At 42.0% G+C, this 19,355-nt stretch overlaps 1 protein-coding gene across 6 annotated transcripts in view; it reads right to left on the bottom strand.

The window, feature by feature from the left end:
- Positions 1-6,801: 6,801 nt before the first annotated feature.
- The window catches only part of PHACTR4 (phosphatase and actin regulator 4), a 64,516-nt gene continuing 51,962 nt past the window's right edge, over positions 6,802-19,355 (bottom strand). For all 6 annotated transcript variants that reach the window (XM_040424278.1, XM_040424280.1, XM_040424281.1 and 3 more), the window contains 7 exons: positions 18,658-19,138; positions 17,547-17,803; positions 13,969-14,175; positions 13,459-13,520; positions 12,677-12,814; positions 11,961-12,037; positions 6,802-7,856 (listed from right to left, as the gene is read on the bottom strand). In XM_040424278.1, the coding sequence (XP_040280212.1) occupies positions 7,841-7,856; positions 11,961-12,037; positions 12,677-12,814; positions 13,459-13,520; positions 13,969-14,175; positions 17,547-17,803; positions 18,658-19,138 (1,238 nt within the window). In that variant the 3' untranslated portion in view covers positions 6,802-7,840. The remainder of the gene's footprint in view (positions 7,857-11,960; positions 12,038-12,676; positions 12,815-13,458; positions 13,521-13,968; positions 14,176-17,546; positions 17,804-18,657; positions 19,139-19,355) is intronic.

Here is a 19,355-nt window from a genome sequence, read left to right as displayed (position 1 = left end):
CTTGCTATGTTCCATACTTGGTAATACAAGGTTTCCAAGATGATTTGGGCCTATGGAAGGCGCTAGGCTATGAGGCAATAGGAGATGTACTGAAAAATAGGTTAGTTCCTTCTATCCAAAATCTGAAAACAAGTTTCCCACACATCCCGTGGTCACCCATGCACTACTCACAGTTTTCAAAAATTTGCACTAGATATCTAGCCTGCACCCCTAGTAAACTGGACCCCACTTGGTACGATATGTTTCTACTTCAACAGGCGGGTAAAAAGGGTTCCATTTCCAAGATATATAACAAGTTAATGGAAGAGACCGGTTCTTGTAGACCCTGGTTTATCTCCCAATGGGAAAAAGATCTTAACATCACCTTTGATGATAGTACAGTAGAGAGGATTTTATGTCATTCTCATGGATACTCTAGATGTATTAGGATCCAGGAGAATGCCTACAAACTGGTGACCAGGTGGTACAATACACCAGTAAAATTACATGCCATGGACCCCTCGCATCTGGATCAATGCTGGAGGTGTAAAGGGTCAACGGGAACCATGATTCATATATGGTGGACTTGTCCATTGATAACCCCATTTTGGGATATGATTTCAAAATATGTATTGGAAATTGTCCCTTCCTCGTCTCCACTGACCCCTTTGGTGGTTCTGTTGAATTTACCTAATGAAAAATTTATTCTTACCAAACATTCCATGTTAGCCTCATTAGTGGCTCTCCAATAAAATACCAGGGATAACAGATTGGATTAATAAGGTTCAGGAGATCCGCCTATTAGAAGAGAAGACTAGTTGGGAAACCTTATCACATGATAAATTTATGCAGAGATGGGCTCCTTGGCTAAAATGGCAGGCTAACAGTCAGGGCGTCCAAACACTAGCACCAACTTCTAACCCTGTCAGAAATAATTAATAAATGCTGTCTCTTATGCAGTGCTGTAATTCCACATTGTTAGAAAATGTAATTTTACTGTGGTAATACTAATGTTTTGGAGGGAAGATGCCTTGGCATATTGAATAAGAATGAAGAACAAGACATGCGTACCATTTCCTTTGTTCTTTCCCCTTTTTTCTCCTTTTTTTTTTTCTTTATCCTCTCTTTTAATCTATGTTCAGCCGTGATCTCAAATCAGTTAGTATAACTGTCACCTGCACATATAACCTACGTGCCAGTATATACCTTCTGTTCCTCGCGTAAAATTTATTCTGCAGTCCTCATATAAATCCTTGTATGATCTATGTCAGACCGAAGATGTACCTTTATGTTTACTTTGTACCTTTATGTTTTTGTTATGTCTTACTATTTGATATGCAATTTATTACTATTGTATAACAGATGGAAAACTTAAATAAAGATTTGTTAAAAAAAAAGAATTTTTTATCGGGCTTCTCCCATTCGCGTTTAATCAGGTCCTTGATACAGTCCTGAATGGGGAACACCCTAGACGTTTTAGGCTTTAGGCTCTCAAACATTAGCTCTGGTCTAGACCTGGACTCCTTTTCTTCCTCAAGCTCCATCGTGGATCTAACCGCCTTCAATAGTAGATCTGTATTTTCCGCTCTAAATAACGGCTTCCCTGTCAAATCCTCAGAGGAGGAATCTGAGTCTGCAATAGCGCCCTCCTCAGACCCAGAGTCCATAGAATCCTCCACTATCGCCTTTTGGGCCCTCTTATGCCTGGATGAGCTAGGCAGGGATTTTTTAAACTCCTCCACAGAAGAACGTACTTCATTTTTAACTAAATCTTGGATACTTTGCAATAAAGATGGCGACTCCTCTGCCACTAACTTATCCAGACATGGTTGACAACATGTTTTTGGGTAAGATGGATCCAACTTCCGCTTGCAAATTCCACACTCTTTAGCTCTTTTGTGGGAAGCTTTCTTTGGGGCTTCTTTAACCTGCATTTAATAAAACAGCCCAATCAGTCTAACCTGACCATAATAATAACTCCCCGAAGGGAGATGGTGGGGGTTAACCCCTCTTACCCCCAGGAGTACCATGCTTGGTTCCGAAAGCTGCTCCTGTCTGTCGGTGCGCTGTTGTACTTCCCCCTCTTCTTGCATGATAATGCTGCCTCAAGGGGGGCCAATGGAGGGCTGCAGGTGCCGCCTGGCGTCCGGTCCGGTCAGTATCTGCCTGCTGCTGCTCCCTCCACGCTGGCTGGCCGGCGCTCCCTTTTTCAAATGGGCCGCGCAGCGCCCGCCATGTTTAAGCTCCTCCCCTTCCGGCCGGTGGAACGCACGCGTCACCTCCGGTGCGACGCGCACGCCCAGCTCAGCCAGCCTCAATGAGAGGAGAAGACGAACCTCCCCCGTCACGCCGCAACTTCGCCGGCAGGCAGGGTCACAAGGCAGCTACAGGATTCCCCCCATGGCACCGAAGAAGGGAAAAAACAGCAGACGCCGGGCTTCTCAGCGGCTCCTAGTGGAGACTTACGCCGACAGGTACCTCCACTAGGTTTCGCTTTAACCCTAGAGATCCTGCAGCCGAAAATAGACCTGGAAAGAAATCCTCCTGTCCCTGGACAGGAAACAGGAAAGAACTGAAGGTGGAAGGCATGGGACCAATTTAAAGATCTGGGAAGTTCCTGTTTCCTGTCCGGAAGGAGGAGGATCTCTCACAGGTGCTGTCATGGGGCGTAATGGAAATTTCCGCTAACTTGTGCCAAAAAAAAAATATCTTCTATGAACTCGCCATGCCCCTCATTGAATACCTTGGGTGCGTTCTTTCCAAAATGGGGTCACATGTGGGGTATTTATACTGCCCTGGCATTTTAGGGGCCCTAAAGCGTGAGAAGAAGTCTGGGATCCAAATGTCAAAAAAATGCCCTCCTAAAAGGAATTTGGGCCCCTTTGCGCATCTAGGCTGCAAAAAAGTGTCACACATGTGGTATCGCTGTACTCAGGAGAAGTTGGGCAATGTGTTTTGTGGGGTCATTTTACATATACCCATGCTGGGTGAGATAAATATCTCGGTCAAATGCCAACTTTGTATAAAAAGATGGGAAAAGTTGTCTTTGGCCGAGATATTTCTCTCACCCAGCATGGGTATATGTAAAAATACACCCCAAAACACATTGCCCAACTTCTCCTGAGTACGGCGATACCACATGTGTGACACTTTTTTGCAGCCTAGGTGGGCAAAGGGGCCCACATTCCAAAGAGCACCTTTAGGATTTCACAGGGCATTTTTTTTTTTTTTTTTACACATTTTGATTTCAAACTACTTCTCATGCATTAGGGCCCCTAAAATGCCAGAGCAAGTGACCCCACAAGTGACCCCATTTTGGAAAGAAGACACCCCAAGGTATTCCGTGAGGGGCATGGCGAGTTCCTAGAATTTTTTATTTTTTGTCACAAGTTAGCGGAATATGATGATTTTTTTTTTTTTTTTTTTTTCTTTTCTTACAAAGTAGTTTGAAATCAAAATGTGTAAAAAATGCCCTGTGAAATCCTAAAGGTGCTATTTGGAATGTGGGCCCCTTTGCCCACCTAGGCTGCAAAAAAGTGTCACACATGTGGTATCGCCGTACTCAGAAGAAGTTGGGCAATGTGTTTTGGGGTGTATTTTTACATATACCCATGCTGGGTGAGAGAAATATCTCGGCCAAAGACAACTTTTCCCATTTTTTTTATACAAAGTTGGCATTTGACCGAGATATTTATCTCACTCAGCGTGGGTATATGTAAAATGGGTATATTTTGATTTCAAACTACTTCTCACACATTAGGGCACCTAAAATGCCAGGGCAGTATAACTACCACACAAGTGACCCCATTTTGGAAAGAAGACACCCCAAGGTATTTCGTGATGGGCATAGTGAGTTCATGGAAGTTTTTATTTTTTGTCACAAGTTAGTGGAATATGAGACTTTGTAAGGAAAAAAATTAAAATAAAAAAAAAAATCATTATTTTCCGCTAACTTGTGACAAAAAATAAAAAGTTCTATGAACTCACTATGCCCATCAGCGAATACCTTAGGGTGTTTACTTTCCGAAATGGGGTCATTTGAGGGGTTTTTCTACTGTCTGGGCATTGTAGAACCTCAGGAAACATGACAGGTGCTCAGAAAGTCAGAGCTGCTTCAAAAAGCGGAAATTCACATTTTTGTACCATAGTTTGTAAACGCTATAACTTTTACCCAAACCATTTCTTTTTTACCAAAACATTTTTTTTTTTATCAAAGACATGTAGAACAATAAATTTAGAGAAAAATTTATATATAGATGTTGTTTTTTGATTAATAACAAAAAAAGTTAAAATGTCAGCAGCAATGAAATACGACCAAATGAAAGCTCTATTAGTGAGAAGAAAAGGAGGTAAAATTCATTTGGGTGGTAAGTTGTATGACCGAGCAATAAACGGTGAAAGTAGTGTAGTGCAGAATTGTAAAAAGTGGTCTGGTCATTAAGGGTGTTTAAGGTAGGGGAGGTGAGGTGGTTAAAGGGCTTCTGTCACCCCCCAAAAGTCATTTCTCATTTTTGGGCTAATTAAAATCCTTATAGTGCGATTATTCAATATATAGTGCTTACCTTTTTCTGTGGCTTAGTTTCTTTAAAAACCGCACTTTTATAATATGTTAATTACCTCGCTACCAGCAAGTAGGGCGGTTACTTGCTGGTAGCCGCCGCATCCTCCTTTCAAAAAAACACCCCCTGCTCCTGTTGATTGACAGGGCCAGCGAGCGCTCTCCTCCTCCGGCTGGCCTTGTCTGCATTTCAAATCCCGCGCCTGCGCCTTACGTGTCTTCATTCGGCGCAGGTGCCCTGAGAGAAGGATGCTCGCTTCCTCAGCACTCCCTCATTGCGCCTGTGCCGATGACGTCACCTCTAAACCCGAAAGAGAAGACGTCATCGGCGCACTGAGGAAGCGAAATGCTAGGGAGGCTCATCCCCATCTGCCATCGGATGTTTTCATCCTTGCACAGGGAGAAGCAGCAGAGGCGGTGACCAGGAGCGGCGCAGGGAGCGAGGTAAGTAGATTCATTTTGAGGGGCCCAGCATATGGGAGACATTGTAGCTATGAATCTGGCTGACCTGTTGCATGTAGGGTTGCACTGGGTATCGAAGTATCGATAACCAATCAATACTTTTAGACCCGGATCGAATACCGTGATTTGCTACCTATCGATACTAGGCTGTGTTACTGAGAAGCCTAGTATCAGTTAGAGAGCATGGCGCGCACCATGTCCTCCTCAGCAGCATTGTGGAGAAGGAGAGAGTCTCTCCCTCCCCACTGTGCCGCTGCCACCAATGAGAAGAGAGAGGGAAGGAGGAGGGGCTGTGGCCACTGCACCACCAATAAAGATAATTAACCTGAGGGGTTAAGTGCCACAGATTGCAGGGCCCTGTTATAGAGGGCGGGTGCCGGGTATGTGATACTACCGCTGGCACCGGCATCCTACACTTTTATTAACAGGTTAACTACCTTCATTGGTGGCGCAGTGCGCCTCCCCCCCCCCTTCCCCAACCCTACTAGTATTATCTTCATTGGTGGCAGTGGCTACGGGGCCCCCTTCCCTCCTCCTCATTGGTGGTCCAGCGACAGTTCCATGGTTTACCATGGCAGCCAGGACGCTACTGAAGCCCTGGCTGCCATGGTAAGCTACCTGCTACTGTGTGTACAAAGCACAGGACAGCAGGGAGAGTGTGAAGTCCTATTCACCTCAATAGAGCTCTATTAGGGTGAATAGGACAAGGGATTAAAAGATCCCAGGTTATAGTCCCTAAAGGGGCAAATAATTATTAAATAAAAAGTAAAAAAAAAAAGTTTAAAATCACCCCCTTTCCCAATTTTACAGACAAAATATATAAACAATAAAAAAAATAAACATATTACATATTGCTACGTCCGAAAAAGTCCAAACTATTAAAATATGTAAAAATATCTCCTATGCGGTGAATGCCGTAACAGACAAATTAAAAACCATGTGATTCGCCATTTTTTGTCACCTTGTCCCCCGCAAAAATAGGATAGGACTGTTCCATAAAATGCGGAATGCACAAGGCTTTTTTGGAGTTTTATTTTTTTCGCGTGGTATCGAACATTGAGTATTGAGTATCTCAATACTTTTTCATGGTATTGAAATCGAATCAAAATTTTGGTATCGCGACAACCCTAGTTGCATGTGCTCTTGGCAGCTGAAGGCATCTGTGTTGGTCTCATGTTTATGTGCGCGCATTGCAGAGAAAAATGTTTTAATATATGCAAGTGAGCCTCTAGGAGCAATGGGGGGGCGTTGCTGTTACTCCAAGATGCTCTGCTCTCTATGCAACTGCCATGCCATTTGCACTTTGATTGACAGGATCAGGCAGTGTCAATCAGTGGAGAGGCAGTTGCAGAGAGAGCAAAGCCTCTAGGTGTAACGGCAACGCCCCCTTTGCTCCTAGAGGCTCATTTGCATATATGTTTTCTCAGCAATGCGGGCACATATGAAGATGGGACCAACATACAACGGATCTGTGATCACAAGCTGACTGAGTGCTGTCTATGTTAGCTCCACAGAATTTAATAGAATGGTGGACTGGCATGCACATTACCGCTCCATTCAGAAAAAGGACTTTGGGCCCCTTTCCTATGGATAGGTTATAATTTTGGGGGATAATCCCTTTTAATGAGAAGCAATTAAAAATTTGTATGTATCCCAAAATTGTGCCACTGAAAATGGGAAAGAAAAAAAAAGAAAATCTATGGAAAAGTACAAATTTTTGGCTCTAGGAAATAAGAATAAATAGAAAAAATTACTGCGTCTTGAAAGCTGAAATTGTTTGCGTCCTTAAACAGCTAACAGTCCACAATGAAATAGATTATTTTGCACTTAAACATTTCCTCTGAAAAACAAGACAATTCCCAATTTTTTGCCTAAAATAATTTTTTTTAATTTTCATCATTAAAAACTCAGATTAAGACAAACTGATATACAGACACTGGTGCTATCCAAGTATACATATATATATACATACATACACATTCAGAAAAAAAAATATTCCAGTTGTCCCTAAGTCAGACGTATGGTACATATATATACATATCGTATCTCTCAGAATGTATTTCTAAAGCACATGATTCATTTATAGTAAGGCGTAGTGTATTATAGCAAACCTGGAGTAAAAAAAAAAAAAAAAAAAAAAAAAAAAATAAAAATCTTCACAATGACATTCTCCTTAATAGGTCCCTGACCTCAAAAGCTACAGCTCATGCTGCTTAAAAACGTATACGATTAGCATCAGTGTAATAAAAATGGACAGTATTATTGTTGGAGTTACCGGAAATGCCAGCTCCATGGTCACGTATAGGTATAAACCTCAGTGATATGCTGTGATCTTCTATGCATTGAACCAAGCATCTGGCAGGTTTCAAGGCCTAAAATACGTCAACCGTTCAGAACTCATGCTGGATTACATTTAAAACACAAACTAACCACCCATCCCTGAGAGATACCTGGTATCCATTGGAAGACCTGTGCACACAGGTAAGAAAAGTCTTCACTCCATTTAATTCAAAATACAGAAAGTATTTAAGAAAAAAAACACCCACAGGGCCAGCCCCAACTTCTTGAACTAAGGCACTGGGAGATCACATGATGATTGGAAGAGATGTCCTTAGTGTCGCATTAAAAAATACTTGAACGTCAGCACTGGTCAAGACACAGAGTCCTTTACCGTAGGGATAAGATTGGGAAATCACAAGCTACAAAGTATTACTCTATATTACCACCTCAACCAATTGCGGGTGCAGGGCTGAGGTAAATCAGAGGGAAGACAGACTTGTGATTGGCACAACTTCCTATGCAGGTAAGTGCTTCTTGCCCTAAAATTTCTCTCAATGTGTCTTAAGGCCGATGAAATCTGTAAAGGGAAAAAAAATAAAAATAAATACATTACATTTGTTACACAACATATCAGAGCACTAAATTAGTCACATTAATTATATTTGTCCTACGATTCAATATTACATAATTTTTCTATTTCAGTCATTTACAAAAAGGACCCCTGTGTCTACACTGTGTTCAAGATTAGAACGTAAGTGAAATATTACTAAGAGGATTACAGCAAAGTGGTTATCCATTTAGGTTTCAAAATAAAGTGTTCGTCTCAGATCATTTGTTAATTGCTAGTTGATTTTGGTTAAAGCCGTTCTCCGGAAACGATTTAAAGTGGCCACCAGCAACCTGTCCTCGAATGTGAGCAGGAATGGTTGCCTCCACTTGCAGAGCTGCGTTGGGGGCGAGGGGGCAGGATCTCACTACACTGCTCTACAATAGATGGTAATGATGTGATCCTGCCTACCATAAGCCATCATAGCTGAGCAGCCTGACAGGAACACTCACCAATATATAGTATATGCAAGTACCAGAGCCTCACCCCTCTTCTGCAGGTGGAGGGAACCAGTCCTGCTCACATTCTAGGACATGTTGCTGGTGGCCATTTTAAATAATTCCACGAGAACCCCATTCAAGGGAAAGCTATTTAAAGAGATTGTTCCACATTATTAAACAAGTCACAGTTTTCATGCAATATGGGGAAGTAGGGATCGACCGAATATTGGTTTTACCGATATTATCGTCCGATATTCAGCATTTTCAAGGTTATCGGTATCAGCATCTATTTTGCTGATAACGAATCTGGAACAAGGATCGCGCTGCTGTCAGCGAGATCCGTGTTCCCTCAGCAACACAGGGGAAGGAAGCAGTGTCTCCCACCCCCCTGTGCCGCTGCCACCAATGAGAAGAGAGAGGAGGAGGGGAGGGGCTGTGGTCACTGCGCCACCAATGATGTTAACTCAGTCATTCAAATTCAACAGGAGGCGGGAGCTGGCTGCAGAACCATCTAGCCGCACCGACCTCTATGACAAGTGTGAAGTCCTATTCACCCTAATAGAGCTCTATCAGGGTGAATAGGACACGGGTTCTAGCCCCTAAGGGGGCTAAAAGTTAGTAAAAAAAAAAGTAGAAAAAAAACCCCCACAAACACTAAAATATTAAGTATAAATGAAAAAGAAAGATTTACAAAAAAAAAAAAAAAGCTAAAACGTTAACAACAAACATGTTCATTTTCAGCAGATTTGTGTAGGATTTTTATTTTTATTTTCAAAAATGAAAATGCACAGAATATTGGTATAAATTATCGGCCTAAAAGTTCAGATTATCGGTATCGGCTCTAAAAAAATCAATATCTGTCGATTCCTAATGGGGAGGAAGAAAAATCTTTCTGAAGGTGAAAAGTGTGAAATAGTTAAGTGTCTTGAAAAAGTCTTGAAAACAATAAAAATTTCACAACTGAAGAGAAATCATCGAACTGTGAACAGATATGCGAGTGACTCACAGCACAGGTGAATACGATCTGATGAAGGTTTAATAGGGATATTGTTTGTCAGACATCTTATTAAAAGCTGTAAAATGTCACTTGATGAGCAGCAAACAGGTATGTGAAGCTGCTGGTGTCTCCAGACTGTCACAAACCTCTCGATGCAGGATCTAACAGGCCAAAGCTCACAAAGAAAAGACTTTGCATTGGGCTCAAATACAAAACTAGTTTTCAACCTATTTTATTCACAGATGAATGCCATGCTAGCACTGGGTGGTCCGGATGGATGGAGTTCTGGGTGGCTGGTGAATGGCCACCCTCTTCCTACAAGACTGACATCAGCAAGGAGGTGGCCAAGTGATATTGGGAAGGGAGTTAGTAGGTCCCTGAGGGTGTCAAAAACTCTGAACGATATGCGGAGTTCCTGAATATTTTCTGCCATAAAAGGAAGAAATGTGTGTTCCGAAATAAAATACATTTTCATGATAGACAGTACACTGTCCCATGCTGCGATAAACACCATTGTCTCCTTGGTTGCAGTGGACACCATCTCCTGACCTTAATCCTATTGAGAAGCTGTGGACCATCCTTAAAAGGAAGATCTATGACAAGTGGTCGTCAGTATACCTCAAAACAGCAGTTCTGGGAGGCAATGCTGGTATTCTCTAATCAAATACAAGTAGAAACTATACATGGGGCTTTAAATGGCATCTGTCAGCAGATTTGTGCCTATGAAACTGACTGACCTGTTACATGTGCACTTGGTAGCTGAAGGCATCTGTGTTGGTCCCATGTTCATACGGGCCCAAATTGCGGAGAAAAATGATGTTTTAATATATGCAAATGAGCCTCTAGGAGCAACGGGGGTGTTGTTGTTACACCTAGAGGCTCTGTTCTCCCTGCAACTGCTGCACTTCGATTGACTGTGCCAGGCAGTGTAAATACCATCACGCCTGGCCCTGTCAATTGTAATGCAGACAGCACGGCAGTTGCAGAGAAAGCAGGGTGTAATGGCAACCCTCCCGTTGCTCATAGATGCTCATTTACATATATTAAAACTTCAGTGAATTAAAGGGCTAATGGCATGGTTCCTATGACAGCACTGCTTCCACATTTGGGAGGTTGATAGGGAAACCCCATGACATCAGTGATGACATGGCAGATAGGACTTAGAAGCATGCATCTTCTCTGCATGTATATGTACACAGATCACTGTTAAAAGTGATAGGTCTATTCCCTGCTAACCTGTGCCCATAGGAAAGAAAAAAAAAAATGAAAATAAATATAAAAATAAAATTCTTATATATATAATAAAATTGAGTACAGTAAAATCTAATGAAAAAAAAAAAAAAAAAAGCCTCATGTCACCCCCCCATAGACTGAAACAATAATAAAAAAAATACTTTTATCACTTTTCCAAAAGGCGAAATGTTGCACTTTTATGAAAACATCCCTGGTCATGTAAAGGTATCCAAGACTAAACTTTAAAGGGAACCTGTCATGTGGATATTTGATTATAATCTAACTAATTATATACAATCATTAACTACTAAAAAGTGCCTTAGATGTATTCACTTACTGGTGTGACAGATGGTTACCTCATAATATACACACAAAGATGCCACATGCCGCATGCTAATGAGCTGATTTGAGTCCAGCGTGATGTCATTGAGTCCAGCGTTTTTTTTTTAATTCAGAGCTATAGCCACTCCCCTGCCCACCTGCTGCTGATTCTTATGGAAAAAACTGTCAATCAGCAGCAGGTAGGCGGGGAGAGTCAGGAGCTCATAAATATTCAGGACTCATCATTATTAGCTGGAGCTTTTCAATACAAGATGTTGGCAGATTGACTGGGTCAATTAAAGAAAGTGACCCAGCATTGTGCTAAGAGAATCAGTCACTTATTTATGTTGCCCTTAGTTAGGATACCATAAAACTGGTGACAGGTTCCCTTTAACTGACCTCTTGGTGGGTTTCATACTTACCTGGTACCCGCTAATGGGATGCGGATGCATCCTCCATGACCTCCAGGGTAGGTCCCAGGTCTCTGGAAATCAGAGTTATCCATGCAGAATGTGACCAAGTGATGTACTGCATGGTTGACAGGCCAGTGATTGGCTGTAGCTGTCATGTAACGTCTGTCAACAGGATATTGATTCCCAGAGACCCGGAACCTGTCCTGGTGGCAGTGGAGCGATGTAGCTAGAATCCAAAAGCAGGGATATGAACCCAACCATGGGTCCAGCCACTTTTAAAGAGGTCTGTCTTGGATATCCCTTTTAAAGCTCCGCTTGGGTGAGACTTTTAACCGCCAACATGAATTGTTATTTACTTTCAGAAATATATGGGTATAGGGGATTAGATTTATTTTTTGGTTCAAATTTAGATTTTGTGTGTTAAAACCGTGAAATTCTTCCAGATCCACTTGTAGAGAAAGAGTAAATGGAGGATAAATTCTATGGAAAAAAAAATTAATATACCAAGTGGCTTGGCAATGCCACAATATGAAACCACAGTTTTAAAAAAGAAAAACCCACAAATATTAAACCCAAAAAGCCATAGCAAAGAAAAGCACTGTAATAAAATTCTTCTGGAAAAGACCAGTATTCCCAGTTATTGTTACATATGTCACACTACTGGGCTCACCGTGTGTAGTGTTTGCTCTCCTCATGCACAGCCATCTCCGTGCTCTTGAAGTCATTTAGTTCCTTACGGATCGCTGCCTACAAGACAGGAAAATGTGTTATATAACAGAGGATATATCAGATGGCCTATTAAATATGCCCGCACACAGGAGGCACTTATGTTAGCATATAGAAAAAAAGAAAAAAGTGGCAGCACCGTCTCTAAGGCTCGAGAAAGGCTCCAGCATAGAGCCGAAATGTCGCATGTCCTGTTTGGGTAAATAAAGATTTTTGTACTTTTTTATCTTATGGAGTGCTGCCCACTTTATTGACTTTTATGTTAGCATACAGATATTGTTTTGGGTCATCTCCGAAATGAAGCTACTCTATAAAAGGTACAGAAAATCATCAAAGCAGTAAACTGTTTGTCCACTAGGAGCAGTAGACATTGCTATCACTTAGAGATGATTACCACTGCACTACCATTTATGAAGCTTGGTTTGACTACTCAAACTTAAGCAGTGGTTATTGAAGTTGAAAGTACATTTTGAGATGGTAGAATTTTACTTTCATCCAACAAGACTGTGAGAAGCTAAACTACTCACCAGTGACCAACTCTCCATCATAAGAAGCAGAAAGGATATAAGCTGCAGACTATTACACCATGAATCACTGGGTTGCTATGAAATGCTACCCAGCTAATTTACACACAGTCAGACGGAAGGAGATATCCATTACCTTGTCAGCAGGTGTGAGCTTAGTCCAGGGTTTATCAGCCCTCCGGTCATAGTCGTGAGCATCTGTCACCTCCACATACTCATTAAATCGAAGAATCTTCCGCTCCAATAGCTCAGCCACTGTAGGTCTTTGACTAAGCTACAAGTAGAAGTGAAAAAGAAAATGGTGTCATCTGCAGCCCTAACCTTGTCAGTGTGGATAGCCATGCTATAAAATGAAGCACTAAACCCTACAAAGCAATACTAGAACAGAGATCTAGATACTGGATGAACATAAAGCAACAAAAGCTGAACAACCTAATCCAGATATAAAAGAATTGTCCAGTTTTTAGTTACTGTTGACCTATCCTTGTGATAGGTCATAAATATCAGATCACTGGGATCCTGCCACCCGCTGCTCACTTGAATGGGAGCCGCGCTGCAGTACGCCAGTACGGCCACTACACAATGGACAGCCTTCTGCTTCTGGCTTTGTCCACTGTAGCGATTGCAGCGCCTGCTGCAAAACGCTGATCTGTGGGGTTGCTGGGCTTTGGACCCCCACCAACCTGATACTCATGACCTATCAGAAGTATAGGTCATCCTTTCCAATATTTAATAGATGAACAAGGGTCCACCAGTGTGTTTAGGGTAAACATGCTGAGAGTATTTCATTTTTTTCTCCCTAAAAGTAAGAGCTGGAGGAAGTATATGCTAGAATAGAAAGCTTTAATCTAACCGAACAGATTTATTGCCCGTTAATAAAGGCTGTTAAATGATATAAATTATGTTCTAGGCAAATACCTTACGGGTCAGTCGCCTCTTGATTTCTCGTCTCTCTGCCAGCCGGTCAGCTTCATTCTTTACTACAAGTAAAATATGTACAAGAATGTCATCCAATAATAGAAAAGCCCCTGGAATGTGTTTTGCCTGCAAGCACCTACCCATCCCACATGTGGATTGTTTAGATAAGGAGTGACTTCATCCCCCCTTCTAAGATTTTCTCATCTCCGTGCTACATTTTATAGTCTTAACTCATTATTTCTTAAGATCCACCTTCTACAAAGGTATTTTGTAATGTGCATATATTGGAATGGTCTTATTGCAGTCAGACCCTTCTGGTTATTTGAACACTGACGTCCAAAAAAATAAAAGCAGTCAGTGTGTAGGCGGATTTAGGTCTCCTCCCACGGATTCTGCTGCACTGCCCAGTTGCTTCTGACCCCACTTAAAATTTCTAAGCCTTCAAGCTATAACCCCTATGAGAAACTTTTGTAGCTTTCAGGACCACATATTGTCCAAATGTGTTCTTACATTGCAGAATGTTTCTTTGCTCCAGCTCCTCGGCAGATGGTCTCTGGCTCAATCTTCGGTTGAGTTGTGAACCAATCTGCTCCCGTATTCGATTCCACTCATCTCGACTGCGGTGAGGAAACTCCGCATCTTCCTCATGAGAACCTGACTTTCCACCTAACTTCATGGCCAGAGTGTCTTTTCTTTTCACTTTATTGGCCAGGGCACCTAGACAGAGAAACGCCATCATGCAATTAAATTCAGTTTTGAAAAAAAGGCACACACACAGGTCATTGAAGCAAAATAAACACCTGGTATGATGCTTAATACCTTACATAAAAATGCATCAGGGGTTAATTGGATTTTATTCTCAATCTAAGGCATCATGCACACGACCGTTGTGGTGGTCCGCATCCGAACCGCATTTTTTGCGGCTCGGGTGCGGACCCATTCACTTCATTGGGGCCACAAAAGATGCGGACAGCACTCCGTGTGCTGTCCGCATCCGTTGCTCCATTCTATGGCCACACAAAAAAATATATAGCATGTCCTATTCTTGTCCGTTTTGCGGACAAGAATAGGCATTTCTACAAATGGGCTGCCGGTTCCGTAAATTGCGGAAGGCACAGGGACGGCTTCCGTTTTTTGCGGACCGCCTTAGGGATACACTAATTCATCACACAACTGTGCAGAGTACAGAACATTAATTAGGACATTGACTTAATGGAGGTATGGTAGATCTGTTGCCACGTTTGTATGAAAGATGGCCAAATTCTGTAAGCGGTTGCCACAGTTTCCTCCATTCTGTACGACTGCTTGACATTATTTAGCCCACGGAGGGTCTGATGGGGATGATTAGTATTTAGCTCCTACTAGCAGATATTACATTTGTTTGTTAACTTGCTTTGTGATGGGCGAGTTTAGAAATAGGTTTTATAGGGTAATTGAGCAAGTTAGGTGGTAGATGGCTTTCACTGAGCTTAGCACTTAATTCCAGAACAGTTTAACCCTTTCTACCCTAGAGGTTTTTGTTTTTCGCTCCCCGCCTTCCCAGAGCCATAACTTTTGTATTTTTTCGTTCACATAGTTATATGAGGGCTTATCTTTTACGGGACAAGTTGTATTTTCCAACGCCACTATTTAAATATTGCATAGAATGTAGAGCGGGAAAAATTTCAAAGGTGGTGGAATTGTAAAAAAACGCAATTTTGCCACAGTTTTGAATTATTTTTTTTTTACGGCGTTCATTATGCGGAAAAAAAAAACTATTTGTGATCTTCATTCTCTAGTTCAGTACAAATCCGGCGATACCACAGATGTATACTTTTACTTGCGTTATGATGCTGACCCCTATGACTTTTTTGTAGTTATGTGTGCGGAGCTGTGTGAGGGCTCATTTTTTGCGGGGCGATGTGTACTTTTCATTGATACCATTCTGGGACATGTACGTCTTTTTGATCACTTATTTAAAATTTTTGTGGGAGGAGAAGCGACCCAAAAAATTGAAAATCTGCCATTTTGACCCTTTTTTTTTTTTTTTTTTACGTTTGGCCTTTTCCCATATGGGATTAATACTTTTATATTTTGATAGTACGGGAATTTACGCACGCGGCGATACCAATGATGTGTATTTTTTTTTTTACATTTTTTATTCTCATTTTGGGGAAAGGAAGGTGACATATTTTTTATTTGTAAAAACTTTATTCATTTTTTTTTTTTTTTTATACTTTTTAATCAATCATCTGATTGCGGTTATCATAGAATCAGAAAAATAAAGGAATATTCTCCAGCATCCGTCAGTATTGGTCGGCTTTATTGTAGATCGGCATAACAGTACATGCTTCAATCTTCACCACCCTCCACCACAGGTTATGTGGTGGAGGGTGGTGAAGATTGAAGCATGTACTGTTATGCCGATCTACAATAAAGACGACCAATACTGACGGATGCTGGAGAATATTCCTTTATTTTTCTGATTGTACAAGGGACGGCTCCGGTCTTCTCCGTGCACCGAATGCTTATGGTGAGCTGGATAAACTTTCTTTTTTGATTACTGTTATCATAGACTCCAATGCACTTGCATTGGAGTCTATGATGATTTTACTACTTTTCTATGGAGCCCTATTACAGGCAAGGGCTGCATAGGAAATACTATGCAGCAGCCTCCTGTCATTCACAAAGACAGGGGCTGCCGCACACAAGCTCCGGCTCCTCCGATCGCCACACGGGGGAGCGGGAGAATAACCGGAAATGCACGCTTCCGGTTTTCAGTGCGCTCAGATGTCGTGGTCATGTTTGAACACGGCATCTGAGGGGTTAAACGTCCGCGATCTGCATTACCGCAGGTCGTGGACATTAGCCGCCTTTGTCTGATAAAGGAAACAGCAGGCACTGCGTTGCTTTGGCGCCCGCTCCACTCGGAAGCAGGTGCCATCTTTAAAGACCCATGTGGCGTAATAGTAAGTCACATGTCGGGAAGGGGTTAAGGTTTGGACAGGTACGCTAGATGTGTAGACATGTTCCAATATCCTTGTTATACTTCTCGCATACCTTCGTGATGGATGGGAACCATTTAGGAGTTTCAAAGTTTCAAATGGTGTAATGTACCATCTGGTGATGGCAGATGGTATCTCCATTGAGTTCTACAAGATCATAGCTCCCCTGGCTTAGTAACCTATTAGAGACAACTTCAAACACAGTCGATGTATCCTTAAAATACAACATAGGGCAAGCTCCAAAACTGCCTTCACCCCCATTCTACTATCCCCCACCATGTCCCTTACATAGAATTTAACGTGTTAATGCTACAGTTAGCAAGTTTTTGAAATGTTCTCCCTTGACCTACTGTACAAAAAAATAAACCATTGTAATCCAATCAGATGCCAGGTTAGAACCACAAACTGTGGGACCTGTAGGCTGAGGAGTCCCCGCCTGTACTTATATCAATCATTTCTACCCTGCTATAATAGCTTTGTACATCTATATTTTTTAGCAGCAGGACTTCATTCACACTCCTATTTTCTGCACTTATTCTTACATTAGCATTCAACATTGTACAGTTACTCCATGATGGTTACCACTGCAATGTGTTCAATAAAAGATTTTCAAAAAGAACATTGCTCTTAAAGAGTATCTGGTTCTTTAATTCTAATGGCCTACTTTAGGATAGGCCATATTAGACTAGTGAGAGTCTGACTCTAGGCAACTTCACCAGTCAATTCACTCAGTGAAAAGTCCCATTGATGTCCAATTTAGGCCTCTTGCACACGAACGTGTGCGCCCCGTGGCCGTGCTGCGGCCCGAAAATTGCGGGCCGCAATGCACGAACACCAACCGCCGGGCAGCCACAGCGGATCCATTTACTTTAATGGGCCCGCGATCCGCCCATTACGCAAAAAGATAGGACGTAGTGCTTCCATAGGGTTCCGTTCCGCATCTCTGGATTTGCGGACCCATTCAAGTGAATGGGTCCGCATCTGTGATGCGGAATGCCCACGGAACAGAGCCTGTGTATTGCGGATCCGCAAATGCAGTCCACAATACGGCCACAGAGCACACACGTTCGTGTGAAAAAGGCCTCAAGCTGAATTTTAGCTTACTGGTTGTGGAATCATCATCATCATCATCTTCTTCATCTTCCTCTTTGTACAGTATAGGCCCTTCGGAATCACTGTCGCTAACACCTTCATCTTCATCCTCCTCATCCTCCTCCTGAAGGCATGGTGGAATGTAGCTTGGTATTACAGTAACAGCAGGAACATCCCCAATATAAACCCTTGAGGCATGAGAATGTCCTCCTTCTGGAGACAAATCCTCCTCCCCGGTGCTAACTTCTTCGTCATCGTCATCATCAGGCCTGGAAAGCAATTAAAAAAGGGTCTTGTTTCAATATAACAGGAAAAAGAAAGGAAAAGGTAGACAACTGCTTCTCTCAAGATGACTCAATGGTGAATAGCTGATTGTCCATTCTAAATTTGAATCCCCTGGTGATTAGCAGTTATCAAACTAAAGAGGATCTCCACTTTGGACAATACCTATTTTTTAGAAAGGTTCCTTGATGAAAGACTAATTGCAAATGGGCCTCAGCTGGGACCCCCAGCGATCAGCTGTAATCTGTAGGGAAACTTGGTAGTAAGTGTTCAATTTGACTGCAGTGCCTCAACAGGGGAAATTAGGTATTACACAGTTCTCAAGTTTTATGTAATGCCAAACTGGACAAGTCCTCCAGAGTAAGAGATGCTCGCCACCACTCTTGTTAACCTAGAATTCCCTAAAAGGGTGCACAAAATTTGGTTTCTAATTCGGACAACACTTGTAATGAGTGACTATGTAATATATGCCAAGTCCTCCACCAGAATGGGAGCAGCTCAACAAGTCCCTAATAATGATGGGTCTAAGCAAGACACAGGCTGTGCAGGACACTAACACAGCTCCATCCACATGTGGCACTGTGATCCCATCATACTGAACCATGGTACTAAACCTGCAATGTGACTGTGATAAGAAACCCCCTTTACTTAATGGGCACTGAATTCTTCTTTCATATGGTCGTACACAGCAACAAAATTGCATATTATTCATATACATTTAGAATTCCTAATCAGATGATGACAAATCTAATGTATAGATGAAATACCCAATAAACCAGCAAAGAATGATGTATGTGAAGGAAATATGGGAAAGAACAGTCAAAGGAAAGCAAAAACTCACACTTTAAGAAGCTCTATAGTGACAGGCAAGGATCTCACTCGTGTTTTCTCTTCAGCCGACCCCAATTCATTGGAAAAAAACAAAAGGGAGTGCGCCCGCTGGGAATTATCCAACGTGGGCACCGGCTGTGGACTGTTGAGAGCCTGTTGAATGCGTATGTGAAGAGGCAGTACAGACATGTCAGGTGGCATATCTCTTTTTTCCTCTTCTGCACTAGGAGGAGGTATTTCTGTTGGAGGGGGATCTTGAGGGAGCAAAGGCTGCAATTTGGGTGACTGAGGAGGAGGCGTTGGAGATGGTGGGGAATGCGCTGGAGCTTCATTTGCAAGGTGAGAAGGCAGTGATAAAGGTCGAAAAGTCTTTTCTTTGTTGCTCACAGGATCTGTAGAAGGTGGAAGTCCTCGTTTGGAAGGAAGTGGTGGAGAGGGTCGAGACCCAACAGGTGTGAGGTTGGTTCCCCCAAGTGCCTGGCATAGCTCCGCTAGAATAAAATATACAGTTATTTTATTAAAAGCCACATGAAGTCATCCTTTAAAAAATTTTAATCCAGAGCTAGGAAAAGCATAGTATATGTACAGTTTATCTTGCGTTTTAACACTGGAAAAAAAAAAAAAAAAAAAAAAAAAAAATTGTAAAAAATTCATTTCGTCGCTATATTCTGACCCCTATAACTTTTTGTAGTTATGTGTACAGAGCAG

Source organism: Bufo bufo, chromosome 3 (genome assembly GCF_905171765.1).
Source record: "Bufo bufo chromosome 3, aBufBuf1.1, whole genome shotgun sequence".
Lineage (NCBI taxonomy): Eukaryota > Metazoa > Chordata > Amphibia > Anura > Bufonidae > Bufo > Bufo bufo.
The sequence above is the reverse complement of the archived record's forward strand: the minus strand, read 5'-3'. Positions and strand labels throughout refer to the sequence as shown.